The sequence below is a fragment of the Lampetra fluviatilis genome, chromosome 13, assembly GCF_964198595.1.
Source record: "Lampetra fluviatilis chromosome 13, kcLamFluv1.1, whole genome shotgun sequence".
In the NCBI taxonomy this organism is placed as follows: Eukaryota; Metazoa; Chordata; class Hyperoartia; order Petromyzontiformes; family Petromyzontidae; genus Lampetra; species Lampetra fluviatilis.
The window spans coordinates 5,395,612-5,409,042 of record NC_136287.1 but is presented as its reverse complement, the minus strand read 5'-3'; the positions used below and the strand labels follow the sequence as shown (position 1 = coordinate 5,409,042).

Here is a 13,431-nt window from a genome sequence, read left to right as displayed (position 1 = left end):
AGAAGGGAGGCGCAGCCAGGGCAGAGCCAGGCCGCGCTGGGTAGCATAAAACCAGCTGAGAGCGGGAGCTCGTGGCTGCCGGTTCTGGGAGTGGACTCGTCTGGTCTGCCGTCGTCTTCGCCGCCTTTGTCGCTGCCGTCTTCGCTAGATAGTGCGAAGCCGGATCATTGTTGGCTGTCTCGGTCGGTGCCATCGGTGTTACAGGGTTGTGTTAATGTGAGGCTAAACGACTCGGGAGAGTGCGAGGGCGAACCTGTGAACCTGTGAAGGCGTTAATAAAGAAGGTGCTCTAAAAAAACCTTGTCTCCCGCTCCGCTGACGCTACATATATAGATATATATGCAGAATGGGCAACGTTTTGGGTAATGACCCTTCTTTGTGATTTATGAGTATGATCAGTGATGATGTGGATGTGACTAGATGATCCAAGGGGTCCAAACATTGAGCCAGCAAGGTTCATAGATATTTATATTTGATAACTAATTGTGATATGATTATTGAGTACTTAATGATGATCAAAGGCAAAGGTGCAAGGCTGCCCATGCCACAGTTGGCTTAAGGGCTCCTCTAGAACCAACTATATTAGGGTATTTGGTCTACTCTTCAGCGTTGAGCAGCAGAGGTTGGTGTACTCACACTTCATTCCACCTGCCGATCGACTGTGTTGTACTCATGAATACTGCGAGGTGAACAGCGGCGTGGGCTGTTTGTTGAAACAAAAACCCTCCCCATTGTTTCAAATGCCATGCTGGGCGGTGGAATCGAATCAGCAACCAGTCCAGTCGTGTGCTGACCATTGCACCATGGTAACTGATGCTGCAGATTATTGCTAATAATTGTGTATGTATGATGATGTACATTCTCATCGCTAATAATTATTAAAAAGTGTTATGCTGATGTGCATTATACAATACATGATTATTATTCTTACATTTGTTTACCCAGGAAAGCCTCGGTCTAAACTCTTTTTCATTAAGGTCCTGCCAAGTGTTGACGGTAGAGGCAATGTTGCTATACGTGATCTCAACTGAGTAAGTTTCTGGTACTGGTAGGAACCTCCTGTTAGACCAGCCCACAGGGGATTATTGTGTCCGTCCGTCCGTCGTGCATCCAAAAATGGGAGGGGTGAGGCTGGGTGGAGAGGGGAGGGTGTGGAGGAGCTGGGTGGGGAGGGGCTGGGTGGGGAGGGTGGGGAGGGGCTGGGTGGGGAGGGGCTGGTCACCCTGTGGTGCCCTTATAAAACTCAACGTTTAACCTACTCACGCCGGCTTGTGCCCGCCCTCACAGTCGGCCATATTTGCGGAATACACCACGCTGCCGTTGACCCTGACCATTGACCGAGCAACCCAACGTTCCTACCAGCTCCCTCCGCAGGAATGTATTAATTTTTCACCATTGGGATGGGTTTGGCCAATTGCAAGGGCACTGTTTTTGTTTTAGTTATGGGAGGGAAACCGGAGAACCCAAATAACGTCCATGCAGAACAGGTGGAGAACATTAAGCTAAAACTTCTCACGGAGTCGGGAATCGAATCCAGGAACTTTTGACTGCGAGGCACAAGTGTTACTACTGCGCGCCACCGTTATTATCACTCACGCCAAGCCAGACAGATGACCCCCCTCCCCTGCCACGCCGCACGCACGCACGCATTCATTCTCTCGTCCGTGCAGCATGAAAATCTGAATCTCATTAGCAGCTCACCAAGCACGTGGTGCCGACATCTCCGCCCACACTGGGGCCCAGGGCTGGGGCTGTCTGTTCATGGGGAGACGGGGGAGGAGGCGGGGGAGGAGGGGCAGGGGGGAGGGGCGAGGGCAGGGGGGGAGGAAAGGGATGGGGGGGAAGGGAGGGGAGAGAGGGGGTGAGAGGGGAGGGGGTAGGAGGGACGGGAATGGAGTGGGAGGGGTATGGGGTAGGAGGGGCATGGGGTAGGAGGGGAGGGGCATGGGGTAGGAGGGGAGGGGCATGGGGTAGGAAGGGAGGGGCATGGAGTGGAAGGGGAGGGGCATGGGGTGGGGCATGGGATGGAAGGGGAGGGGCATGGGGTGGAAGGGGAGGGGCATGGGTGGGAGGGGAGGGGCATGGGTGGGAGGGGAGGGGCATGGGTGGGAGGGGCGGGGCATGGGGTAACAGGGGAGGGGCATGGGGTGGGAGGGGAGGGGCACGGGGTTGGAGGGGAGGGGGGTGGTGACACATCACACCGGCCCCCACGTCTTGCTACGCACGACCGTACCAGACGTCAGCAGTGCTGCTGGCTGCTGCTGCTGTTGTTATTATTATTGCACAGCCTCAGCACTGTAGTACTGTAGGCAACCAGAACAACAGCGGCAACGAGGAAGGCGCGAGCACAATCACTTTGGTTGACAGCAGCAGCAGCAATAGACTCGTAACGTAATCGCCGTGTGCCTGTGCTGACTACACCAGTGACGTGCTGTGTTGTGCGTGGTGGTAGTTAGTCGTGGTGGTGGTTGTTGTTGTTGCTGAATCCGGCGTGGGCCGTGGCCTGGCGCCGCCAGCTGTGCTCGGCAATGTCCGCGTTGTGGCGAACGACGACGAGAAGGCGGCTTTGCCATTGAACGCCAAGCTGAGCGTCGTGTCTCCGAGCCGCCCCCCTTTGTCGTCCGCTTGACACGAAGAAGGCGACGAGGAGGAGGAGGACGAAGAGTCGTGTAGAGTCCCCTGACTACGACGACGACGGTGGTGGTGGTGTCTTGGTCTCTCTGCGGTGGGACGGGAGAGAGACGAGACGGATCAAGGGGGGGGGGAGACCAAAACAAGGTACGTTGTTGTTGTGTGATGGATAGTTGCTGCTGCTGTTAGAAGCAAAGACGGGCAACATACATGGTTTTTTTTGGTGGGGCTTGGGGGGTTAGATCGCGTGAAAATAAATGTGTCGTTAAACCCGCCACCACCCGACACGGCTCCATTAGTGTGGGTTGTCACGTAAACGGAACGTGGCAATTCGTCACGAGTAGCTTAACACGTAGTAGTGTGCCTTTCGCGAGCAATATCCATAATAGAGGTGTGTGATGGAGAGGCCAGGCCACACACATTTACAATCTTGAGTAGCGGGCAACATCTCGCCAAATTGCCTGCCGTGTTGTTTCCAGATAAGGACCACCTCGACTGGTGGACGAGGTTTAAATGTCTCGATGAAGGTTATCTTGGTGTGCCCACGACTCATCATTTGTCTGCGTCAGCCGCAGATGATTGGGCTGTCGCAGTGTGTTCAACCACATCACGTACTACGCCTTGGCTCAAATAAAAAAGCGAGGTTTGTAAGATGATTAAGTTGGACCGGTGTACCGATGATCTGAACAACAGAAATATCTTGATTATTCGGAAAGGTGATTTTATGATTTTATGTTACGCTTCATAAAAAACAACATCTTATCTGCACCATGTCTCTCCAACAAGCAAAACAAATGTCCAGGCCTGAAGGAAATCCTCACGACTGAGACGTAGGAAATAGTGTACAACATGAAACCTAACCTGATCTACATGCCGTGTGGCTGCGTATATTGCCACAGAAAACGCCTTGTACATCTGTGTTGACGCATCGTGCAGTTATTTACGTGCGATTTTTCTACGTTGCGTGTTGTTTACACCCCAGTGTCAAGGAGGAGGGAGGAGGGCCTTGGCGGTCACGATCGTGGTGTGAATGTTGCCAAGCTATAGCCTGGGTTTAAAAAGTCGAGTTTCGGGTTTGTTGTGCCAGTTTGTGTGGTGGGTACGCTGCCTTTTGTCGCTGTGCAATTTTGATACGTCAAGGTTCATACGTTGTGCCCTTAAAGCTTGCCTTATAATTTACAATGCTATCACCGCAGATCACGTTTCACGTCCTTAATGTGTGTGTGGTCACAAAGCTGGGTTTCTCATTATTTTGACCCGTGTGGTGTGCTGTGTTGGAAGGACCTCTTCTTACAAAAGTAGTTGTTTTTAATCATTAATCTTGCAATGTGTGTGTGTGTTTTTTTTAAAGATATCTCTAAAATAAGTTCCTGAAAATAATCCACAGTGGGTTTGTGACCTTGCAGCCAAAATGACCAATTTACGGAACATACAGTAAACAGCAAAACTACACACGAATTCCATCCTGAAGTGCCTCTCACCGTGGCCTAGCAGACCGCACGACATTGTCATTTAGATCCTGGACATATTGCCATATGCACGCATAGAATCGTTCACAAATCCCCCCCACTTCACTTTATCTTTGGTGGTGGTGGAAATGTAAGTCAAAGTTCATGAGCCCCACTGTATTAAAGGTCTGGGCTTTTGTTGACAGTTTTGGATACACCGTTCACGACGCTTTGGGGATAAAGTGTTGTGAATTTATTACACTATGTAACACAATTTTTATTCCTGGGTAGTAAGTGGTATTTCGTAATTGCTTATGCCTGAAGAGTATAGAAAATGGCTATTATTCTCCACAAGCTTTGCTTTTGTGACCAGGACGGTTATATTTTGAAATTTACCTTTTTTCAATGAGAAAACGGGCAAATGTGTGTATTTTCGTTCACATAAAGTCAGAAAAAACCATTAATAAAAAATTACATGTATTTATACTGAAGTAATACATAAATGACTACAAAAGAATTAGATGTGAGTAGTTTTTCGAGATTTACGGTTATACTGTAAACCACTTTCACGAATCAGCCCCCAAATGTAGTCTCCCATCACGTTCTCGTCATACTGTCCTTGGTAGCGGCGTTCAAAGTCCAGTATATCCTGGTGGAAGCGCTCGCCTTGCTCCTCCGAGTACGCTCCCATGTTCTCCTTGAATTTATCAAGGATATGGACTTTGAGGGACATCCTACATCCCATTGTGCCGTAGTTCTTCACCAGTCTCAACCAGCTCCACATAGTTTTCGCCCTTGTGATTGCCCAGGAAGCCACGAACCTTGCTAGTGAGCATCTTGGGGAATTCATTGCACTCCAGGATCTTCTTCATCTGTGGTCCGACAAAGACACCGGCTTTGACCTTTGCCTCAGACAGCTTAGGGAAGAAGTCTTGAAGGTACTTGAAGGCTGCCGACTACTTTTCTACAGCTCTGACATTGTTTCATAAGGCCCAATTTGATGTGCTGTGGTGGCATCAGCACCTTCCGGGGGTCCACCAGTGGCTCCCACTTGGCGTTGTTCCTCCCCACAGAGAACTCGGTTTGCTGTGGCCAGTCCCGCCTGTGGTAGTGCGCCTTGGTGTCTAAATCTTTGGTCGTAATTTTTGTATTACTTTAGTATAAATAGATGTTAATTTTGATTCATATGTGTTTTTTCTGACTTTATGTGAACGAAAAGACACACATTCGCCCGTTTTCTCATTGAAAATAAGTATATTTATAAATATCACTGTCCTGGTCACAAAAGCAAAATTTATGGGGAATAATAGCCATTTTCTGTTCTTTTGAGGCATTAGCAATTTCGAAATAACACTTCCTTCCCAGGAACAAAAAAAACTTACACAGTGTTATTAGTGTCAGTGCTGGGAGGCGAATGCAAAACTAGCAGCAGTGTGGGATGTTTCCCCGGCAGAGTATTCAAACACCGAATGTTTATTTGGATGGATGTTACGCATGTTTTTGTTCGTCAAAGACCACATGCTTTCACTTGGCATTAGCATCACTTTCACAGTAGTACTGTATGCGGTGCATTTCTCAAGTTGCATACACTTTACCGTTTGCTCTAATCGTGGATAATGTTCTGTATTTACAGCTATTTGTTAATCCACCACTGTATGAGGGCCAAGTTTGACCATTCCTTACGACTCTGTTCTTCGCGGCTTTGTGAAGTGGGTGGCCTTGAACCATTTTTAGATGCCACTCGCCACTGACGTTAACCGTGGCCTGGAATTAAAATTGGATTGGCTGGTTAATGTATTCTATACCCATCCACACTGACCAGCATGGGGAAGTATGGTCTTTTAACCCCTCACGACATGGGGAAGACCCTCATTCAGCGGTAGATTTATGAAAAGTTATATTTGTGTACAGTATTCTGCATAGTTGTTACAACACCTGGGACTTCCTTATCTCAATAGTTTGTGTGTGCGAATGAGGAACAACGCGTATTTACCCAAGTTGGTTCGAGGCCAATTTAAATATATCATTTTGTGCTAGAATTATGCGGCTGACACGCAGACATATCTTCTTGCACCCAAGCTTTGCATGAAGGTGAAGTAAGCATAAGTTAGTGATTCCGTATTCGCTCCTAAGGGTACTTGTACAGACCCATATAACGTGGGAAGAAGCTGAGCCGTACTAGTCATTAATCAGCCCTGGTAAAATTGCAATATTCCCCGTGGTGAGTATTTCTGTTCACTTTTTAAGGCCACGACTCACAAATACACAATACAACTAGAGTGCTGTATTGTTTAGACTGTACTTCAGACGAAACCGAGTAACCGCTTGTCTCCCAAGTATGGATTGGCAATTTCTCGTTGTGGCCATTTGGAAAGATTTGGCTTCTGGCTTACACAACTGCCTTGTTATCAAAAGTGGTTAATATCCAGAGAGAAGTGCTCTGGAAAATTGAAATCCGACAGTGCAGTTGCGCGATACATGTGTTCGTTTTGCTGGACACAAGTACAGGTCTTTCACAATCGTACAGTGGCAGAGTGCCTGTTTGTTATTTGTTCACCATAAAACATTGTAGAAGTTCTAGGAATGCAGTTGTGCTGCATACAGTCCACATTCAAATGTGGGTAGACAGTAAGTTAATGCACAACTAGTTATTGTGGCTGCCCTGTCAAACTTTAATCTTCGTTACTAAACTACACTTGACTCACCTTTGGCCAGTCACACAACATATATGCTGTACATGTAATGCCTAAATTACAAAATTGCAATAAGTTTCTCATTACCGGAATTTGTTTTGGTTCATCTCTAATTGTTGCTGCATTCTCCAATTGGAGGGTGTTTTTCATCCGCTCCGAGCCCACAAATGGTAATTTTATGGTTCATTGCTTATGAGGTTGAAGCCAGCTTATTATGTGCAATTTGTGTTTGTTTATATGCAAGGTTCAAAATAAACACATGTAAAAGCATAATATAATTTATCCTTATCAGTGGAGGGTGTTTTTTTGTTATTCGGTCCTTTAGCTAGGATACAAAATACAAACCCTAATTAAGCACTTCGTAAATTCCAGCCTCAGTTTTTATTCCTCCCACGTCTGGTGTTCTGCATTGTCGGGTGTGGTGTTTTTACGGATGGATGATGATGGTATGCTGAGGATGTGCCGGGCTGATTAATACGGCGCTATACAGCTGAGGTAATATCGCTGATGCGTTCGCAATGTTTCGTACAACACTTTTTTTTGCGCCCACTGTTGTAGGTAGGGGCGTTATGGCGGAGGGTTCCTCAGGCATCCACAGACATGCCCTCCCGGTGGCGTAAATGAACAGCACGTCAGATGTCCACAACGGAGGAGAAGCCAGCCCCTTCCTCTGAGCATGGGGGAGACCAGTACAGGTTGGTCCACGCATTTGAACGTAACCCTGTGTTTTTCTTCGTAGCTCTACCCTGCATGAACATTTGGTCGAAAGGCAGCCTGCATGTGAGTGATCGAGTAAAGTGTGGGTGCTCCCACCTTTTCCAGGACGGCTGGCCAGTGCGGACAATTAGGCAAAATAATATTTTAGAGAGGTCTCTGGAGCGCCTTTGAGTGGATGCCCTTTTGGCAGTAGTGGTGTAGGCAAGCAGTTTTAAGGCTGCATCTTTACCTTTACCCAATGTATAGGAAAAGCAGTTATTCTTCAAATAGGGGCATATAAGAATGCAGTAATTGTCAACAATTTACAGCCCTTTGTCAATTTACTACTGGATGTCGGCCTCCCCACATCATGTCGGTTATGAGGGTTGTTTTACCATACTTCACCACACTGGTCATTGTGGGTTGGTGAAGAGGGTGAGACAAAGGATTGTTTCATATATTACTTCCCACTGATGTTAGCTATGGCTAAGTATCAAACTCAGGTGGCCAGGTTCATAGTGCAGTGTGCAGACTGCTATGCCACTTCTTCACAGGAGGGACATTGGTGGTTTATTCAAGCCAACTGCTTGTGTATACAAAACACTCATGATGTGTGTTATCAAGGATATGGTGGTAGTATAAGTAATGAACAAAGTTTACCTCTGTATAAAAAATAACATGGCATTTTTGTTGTTGGGTTGGATGAATCGCATATAGATCCAATGGTCTTAAATATTCTTGTGTTAAAGAATATATATTTAAAACCATTATACCTTTAGCAGTTGCCATGTTGGTCTCGTTATTCTTCAAAAGTTTTTTTTTAACTATATGCAGGTTTGGGCTAGATCTGGTATTGTAGCTTGCCATATCTGAAACTCATCCAAGATTTGAAGAAGCTTTGATATATGGATAAAATAACCGATTTACTTAAACCTTCCTTGCGTATTTTATGGGAGTAAAAAATATCTTTCTCTGCATGACATGACAGATCATTTTAATGGTGTTTAATTGCTCCATTAACATGAATAAAGTTGTCCTGTGATTCGTTTTGGTTCTGAAGACTGAAGTTTTGATAAGTGGGATCGTTTTTAGATTTTAAATGGCACTTGTTTTCTAAAATTGGAAATCATTACTCTCCTGCAATGGTGGCTTTTTAAACTATTTTACTCAATTCTAAATGAGAAACATAACGAAATTCAAGTCTCACATCGTTAAAGTTTTAATAACGCATAAAAAATGCTAGCTAACCGTTCCACAAACCATCTGTAAAATATTGACGAACCTTCAGAACCATTAAATGTATAAATATATACCCGATTCTGAATTGCAATTTTTCGGTCGAGTTATATTCAGTTTTGCATCCTAAAATACACAGGAAATATATGTTAATCATTTAGTGCTCATGACCAACCAGTGTTTAAGCATTTTTTATTTGTTACACAGATGATCCCGTTTAGCCAGTTTTTCCCGGCTATTTTACTTTGAGATCCGTCGTGCATGGCCATAGCTACAATAAAACAGTCGTAAACAAAATCATGGTGAAATTTCACAGGCATTTTCTAGTTTATTTACAAACCTGAATTGTACGTTTGGATTTTTATTTTGTATTCCTGTCTTTTGCTCCATGGGTCCTGTGTGGAGTGCGGGAAGCGAAAGCCCCTTCTGTCGGATCTGTCACGAGGGCAGCGCCCAAGAGGAGCTGTTGTCGCCATGTGAGTGCACTGGCACCCTGGGCTGGGTGCACCGGAGCTGTCTGGAGCACTGGCTGGCAGCCTCCAACACCAGCTACTGCGAACTCTGCCACTTTCAGTTTCTGGTTGAGCGCAAGCCACAACCGTTAACGCAGGTACGTTTTTGTATGCAAGACCATTTGTTCTGCGAGGAAGTACTGTACCTACTTGTGCTTCTGGGCGATGGTGGCCCACGCCTGTAATGCACCACTGTGGTGGTGAGGGTTGGTGGAGCGCACGAATGTTGCAAAACTCCCAACCCCTTGGGCGTTCAAGTGCCATACCTTGGCTTGTCAGAAGAGGGCAGTAGCATACAGCAAAATGTGGACTCGAACTTGCGTTTCTATGGAATTGAGTTTCCCCCTCGCACGTATGGAGCTTCTTTGGGTACTTCGGTTTTCCCCACATGTAAATACTCATTAAATGGTGAATAACACTTTAATATATAGAGGACCGCGGAGCTTAGGCATTGTCAGCCCGCACCTTCGATTAGCATGGTTGGCTACATACGGTGCAAAAGAAGTTCAACATAATACATACTTCATGCTTGTCTGTGGTTCCTCACTCCTCTGAGTCCTTGTCTGTCTCCGGCAGTGAATAACCGTGTGTGTTACAAATTGAAATTATTATTCCAGCATGTTGTTTTATTCTTCTATTATGAACTGAATGTACAACATTCATTATTGTGAAGTTTTAACGGCATAACAAAATATTGATTACATAAAGTGCCAATCGTCCTTAATAGAACCCTTTGGAAGGTTTAACACTTTGGCTTTTATTGTTGTATATAAGGCCATGGCTTTTCAGCAAATGCAGTGCATCTTCATAGAATTGGGAGATGCACCGTATTTGTGTGTGCAGATAAGGTCTTGTTTATTAAGTGTTTTCTTTTGGGAAATGTATATACAGTATCTGGTTTTATAATTTCATTTGACAGTTGTACTATATTGTAGTGCAGTTAACGAAATGTTATGATGCAAGACAGATGTGTTAAACGTCGTTTTGATGTTTAATCCGAGTCGATGGCCCCAGCTTCATTCATTACTTCAGATCGATAATCGTATACAATTGGAGTTTGCTCTATTTGTTGAAATGTATATTTGAGGGCAACGACAACTTTGTCGAACCATTTAGATTCCCTTTTAACTGGTTGCACTTGAATATTCCTGTCTGCCAGCCAACAGAGGCCATCATTCCTGAGAGTTAACGGGGTATGGGGGGCTTCAAACACCATCACATTCCTGATAACTAACTTGGAAAGAGAATAGATTTTCGGTGCCTATCTTACAGTAGAGGAAAATTGTTACTTATGAGCTTTAGTACCATCAAATAATAATTAGTACATTTGTATTTCATCACAAGGTGATTTTGGTAAAAAAATTATATTGTCTAATACTGTAGTACTGTACTCTTAGACATAATAACATCACTAAATATAATCTTATCTGCAAAACATGGTGTGGGAAAGTGCACCCCCCTCCCCTAGAGTAAGAAATGTCACTTGAAAGGGTCTCAAAAGTAGCAGTTGGAATCGCCATCTGTGTGCGGCTCTAACACACCAGGTAGCACTGCTGTGCGAGTTCCAAATGGAAACTTTATCTCATCACCCAACAGCACAATGTGGATAATATTGTGGAAAACACAAGAAAAATGTGGCACTGTTAATCTTATTTCTGTAGTGCTTTTTTATTGCAGAGGGCCCCATTGTTTAGATGGATTGCCCTTGCCAATAAAATTTCGTAACCAAACATTTATTTAACAAGACTGACTACTGAAGAAACAGATCATAACCATTTCAGTTTTCTTTCTCCTGGATGTTGGTCTGGAAAGCCAATAGACTGATGAACTAAAACATATTTTTATTTATGTGGAGACATAAAAACAGTGCTGCTTATATAATTTTGTTTGTGAATTTTCTGCAGTGGCTGAGGAACCCCAGTCCCAAACAGGAGCGAAGGACTCTGCTGAGTGATACATTATGCTTCCTGTTCATCACACCACTGGCCGGCATCTCAGGGTGGTTGTGCCTCCGTGGGGCAGCTGACCACCTAGAATCTGGCAACCGCAGTCAACTCGAGGCCGCTGGGCTCATCGGACTTACCGTAGCTCTGCTTACGATTTACCTCTTCTGGACAGCAGTGAGTTTTTTTTCATCCAGCACCTCATTTTGATTGTTTTCCTATGGAAAACAACTCTTATTTGTGATTATCTCGGTGGACCACCTACGTAAAATATTTTAAATTATGCAAGTTGTGGTTCAATTGTCACTATCTTTATCCTTGCCTTGTTTTTCAGAAAAGTACCAATTTAGTAAAACCATTACTAAACATAATTCATACGTTTTTATAATGTATCTCGTTGGTAGATTGCAAGTTGCTACAGTTAGGCAAATGGCTCCATTTTCTTCTTCCTATTCCCAAGTGTTTCCTGTTGTGGCTTCTTAACTTATTCAATTTGTCTGCTGCTGCTGCTGCCGCGTTCCTCTGCCTGTTTGGCCTTTTCTCAATGTCCACTCCGTAATGGTGTCCATCTCTCCATAAGTTTTCCTGATGTGGCCTGCCCTTTCCACTTCAGAATGTGATCCCCTAGGGGGGGGGGGGTCTATTACACTTACTCTTTCCAAAGATTTTTGACAAACTTGTATATTTTTATGTGCCACTTGTTGCACTACATTAGCAGTTGTTTTTGGGAATCGTATAAACCTTAGCTCTTGATGTTTTTTTTAGGTTTCTGTACGCTATCACATACGACTGTACCAAGAGTGGAGGAAGACGCACCACCGAGTGAAATTGCTCACACCGCGACCCACTGGCCTGCCTGCCTGCCAGAACCCCTTACTGGGCCCTCGCCAGCCAAGCAAGCGGCTTTCTTCAGAGACTGTAGTCTGATAGGTATGTCAGGAAACTTTCAGAAATCTTTTTTCAACTATCAACACACGGCGAACTTATGTCCCAACATTGACTGACCATTCTGGGGAAGTTCTCTGGAACTGCTAGGAATTCAAGTTAACAACATGTGATAACCATCTCCTGCAGCCTAAACACAGATTGGACTGTAATGTCATGCTTTGACAGGTACATTTGGGTCAAAGTGGTTGAAATAAAACATGTACTTGTGTTTATCAGATAAAATAGTTAACAAGCTTGCGCATGTATAGCAACTAATAAGGGTATATGGTTTACTACTTTTTGGGTCTTTCGGTAAAGTCACGTAGAAAGAAAAATAATAATAAAAATCACGTTTCGATCGCAACACAAGCAATCGTCTTCAGGTGAAAAAATACACCTGAAGATGATTGCTTGTGATGCGATCGAAACGTGATTTTTCTTATTCTTTCATACGTGACTTTACCGAAAGACCCAAAGAGTATGAATTCCTGCAGTCACGAAAGCTTTAAGTCAAGATTTATATGGTTTACTTTTAAATGTTACCAGAAGTAGCAATTTAAGTTTTCCATAATTGCTGACAGTAATATTGAAGTTTATTATTTGAAATATAACAAGTCAAACAAAATTGTGGAATAAAATGCTCAATGTTGTCATTCATAAGCATATCAGACCGAAAATTAAAATTTTATAAAATATATATAAACATTAGCTTTTTTTTAAAAGCCTTCAAAAATCTTTTCCCTATATCATTGTGGCTCTACATAGAAGTACATAAAAGTTATATTAACATATTTTGGGAAGTACAGTAAATGTGTAACTGCAAATGTATATTTTGTATTGCATTTAGACTGCATTTATCATTTATCAACTTGTGATCTTTAATACTTGGCCAAGCATTTTTTAATGAACATTTTAAATATAACCAACATAAACCATGAACAGCAGTTAACTATAAATTAAGCATTTAAAAGAATGCAAAAATACAGAAATCAAATCATTAATGTTTGATACAAAAAATCTTTCAACATTGTATCAATGAGCATTAGCATTTGTACATTTTAAGGTAAAACATTGGCACTCGTAACGTTTTGTAATCTTTTAATATTTGCAATGTTTGGAATTTCTTAATTCTGTTGGACCAATGGGATAAACCTGCTTGCACATCAGCCCATTGACAAAAACGGTCAGTTCTGCATTGCAATAGTGAAATGAGTTAATATTCTATTCAAATAGATTTGTCCAACTTCATTACATTTTGACAAATTAAAATTCCATAGAACAAAATGGCACTTATATGTTTACAGTAGCTGGAAATGTCAGCATCCCTAAGTATTTGTGACAGGGT

General features: G+C 43.7%; 1 protein-coding gene across 1 annotated transcript; it reads left to right on the top strand.

The window, feature by feature from the left end:
- The first annotated feature begins 2,207 nt into the window (after nucleotides 1-2,207).
- MARCHF3 (membrane associated ring-CH-type finger 3) lies at nucleotides 2,208-12,468 on the top strand. Its single transcript, XM_078862128.1, has 5 exons — nucleotides 2,208-2,778; nucleotides 7,331-7,467; nucleotides 9,110-9,314; nucleotides 11,121-11,336; nucleotides 11,925-12,468. The coding sequence occupies exons 2-5, from the start codon at nucleotides 7,409-7,411 to the stop codon at nucleotides 12,084-12,086; spliced, it is 642 nt and encodes a 213-aa protein (XP_078718254.1). The 5' UTR covers nucleotides 2,208-2,778; nucleotides 7,331-7,408; the 3' UTR covers nucleotides 12,087-12,468.
- Nucleotides 12,469-13,431: the final 963 nt, after the last annotated feature.

Excerpts from the sequence above, each read along its gene's own strand:
- MARCHF3 (XM_078862128.1), top strand. The coding sequence starts at position 7,409 with ATGTCCACAACGGAGGAGAAGCCAGCCCCTTCCTCTGAGCATGGGGGA. Across the intron at positions 9,315-11,120 it reads AGCCACAACCGTTAACGCAG|TGGCTGAGGAACCCCAGTCC; the intron begins GTACGTTTTTGT and ends AATTTTCTGCAG. Across the intron at positions 11,337-11,924 it reads TTTACCTCTTCTGGACAGCA|GTTTCTGTACGCTATCACAT; the intron begins GTGAGTTTTTTT and ends TGTTTTTTTTAG.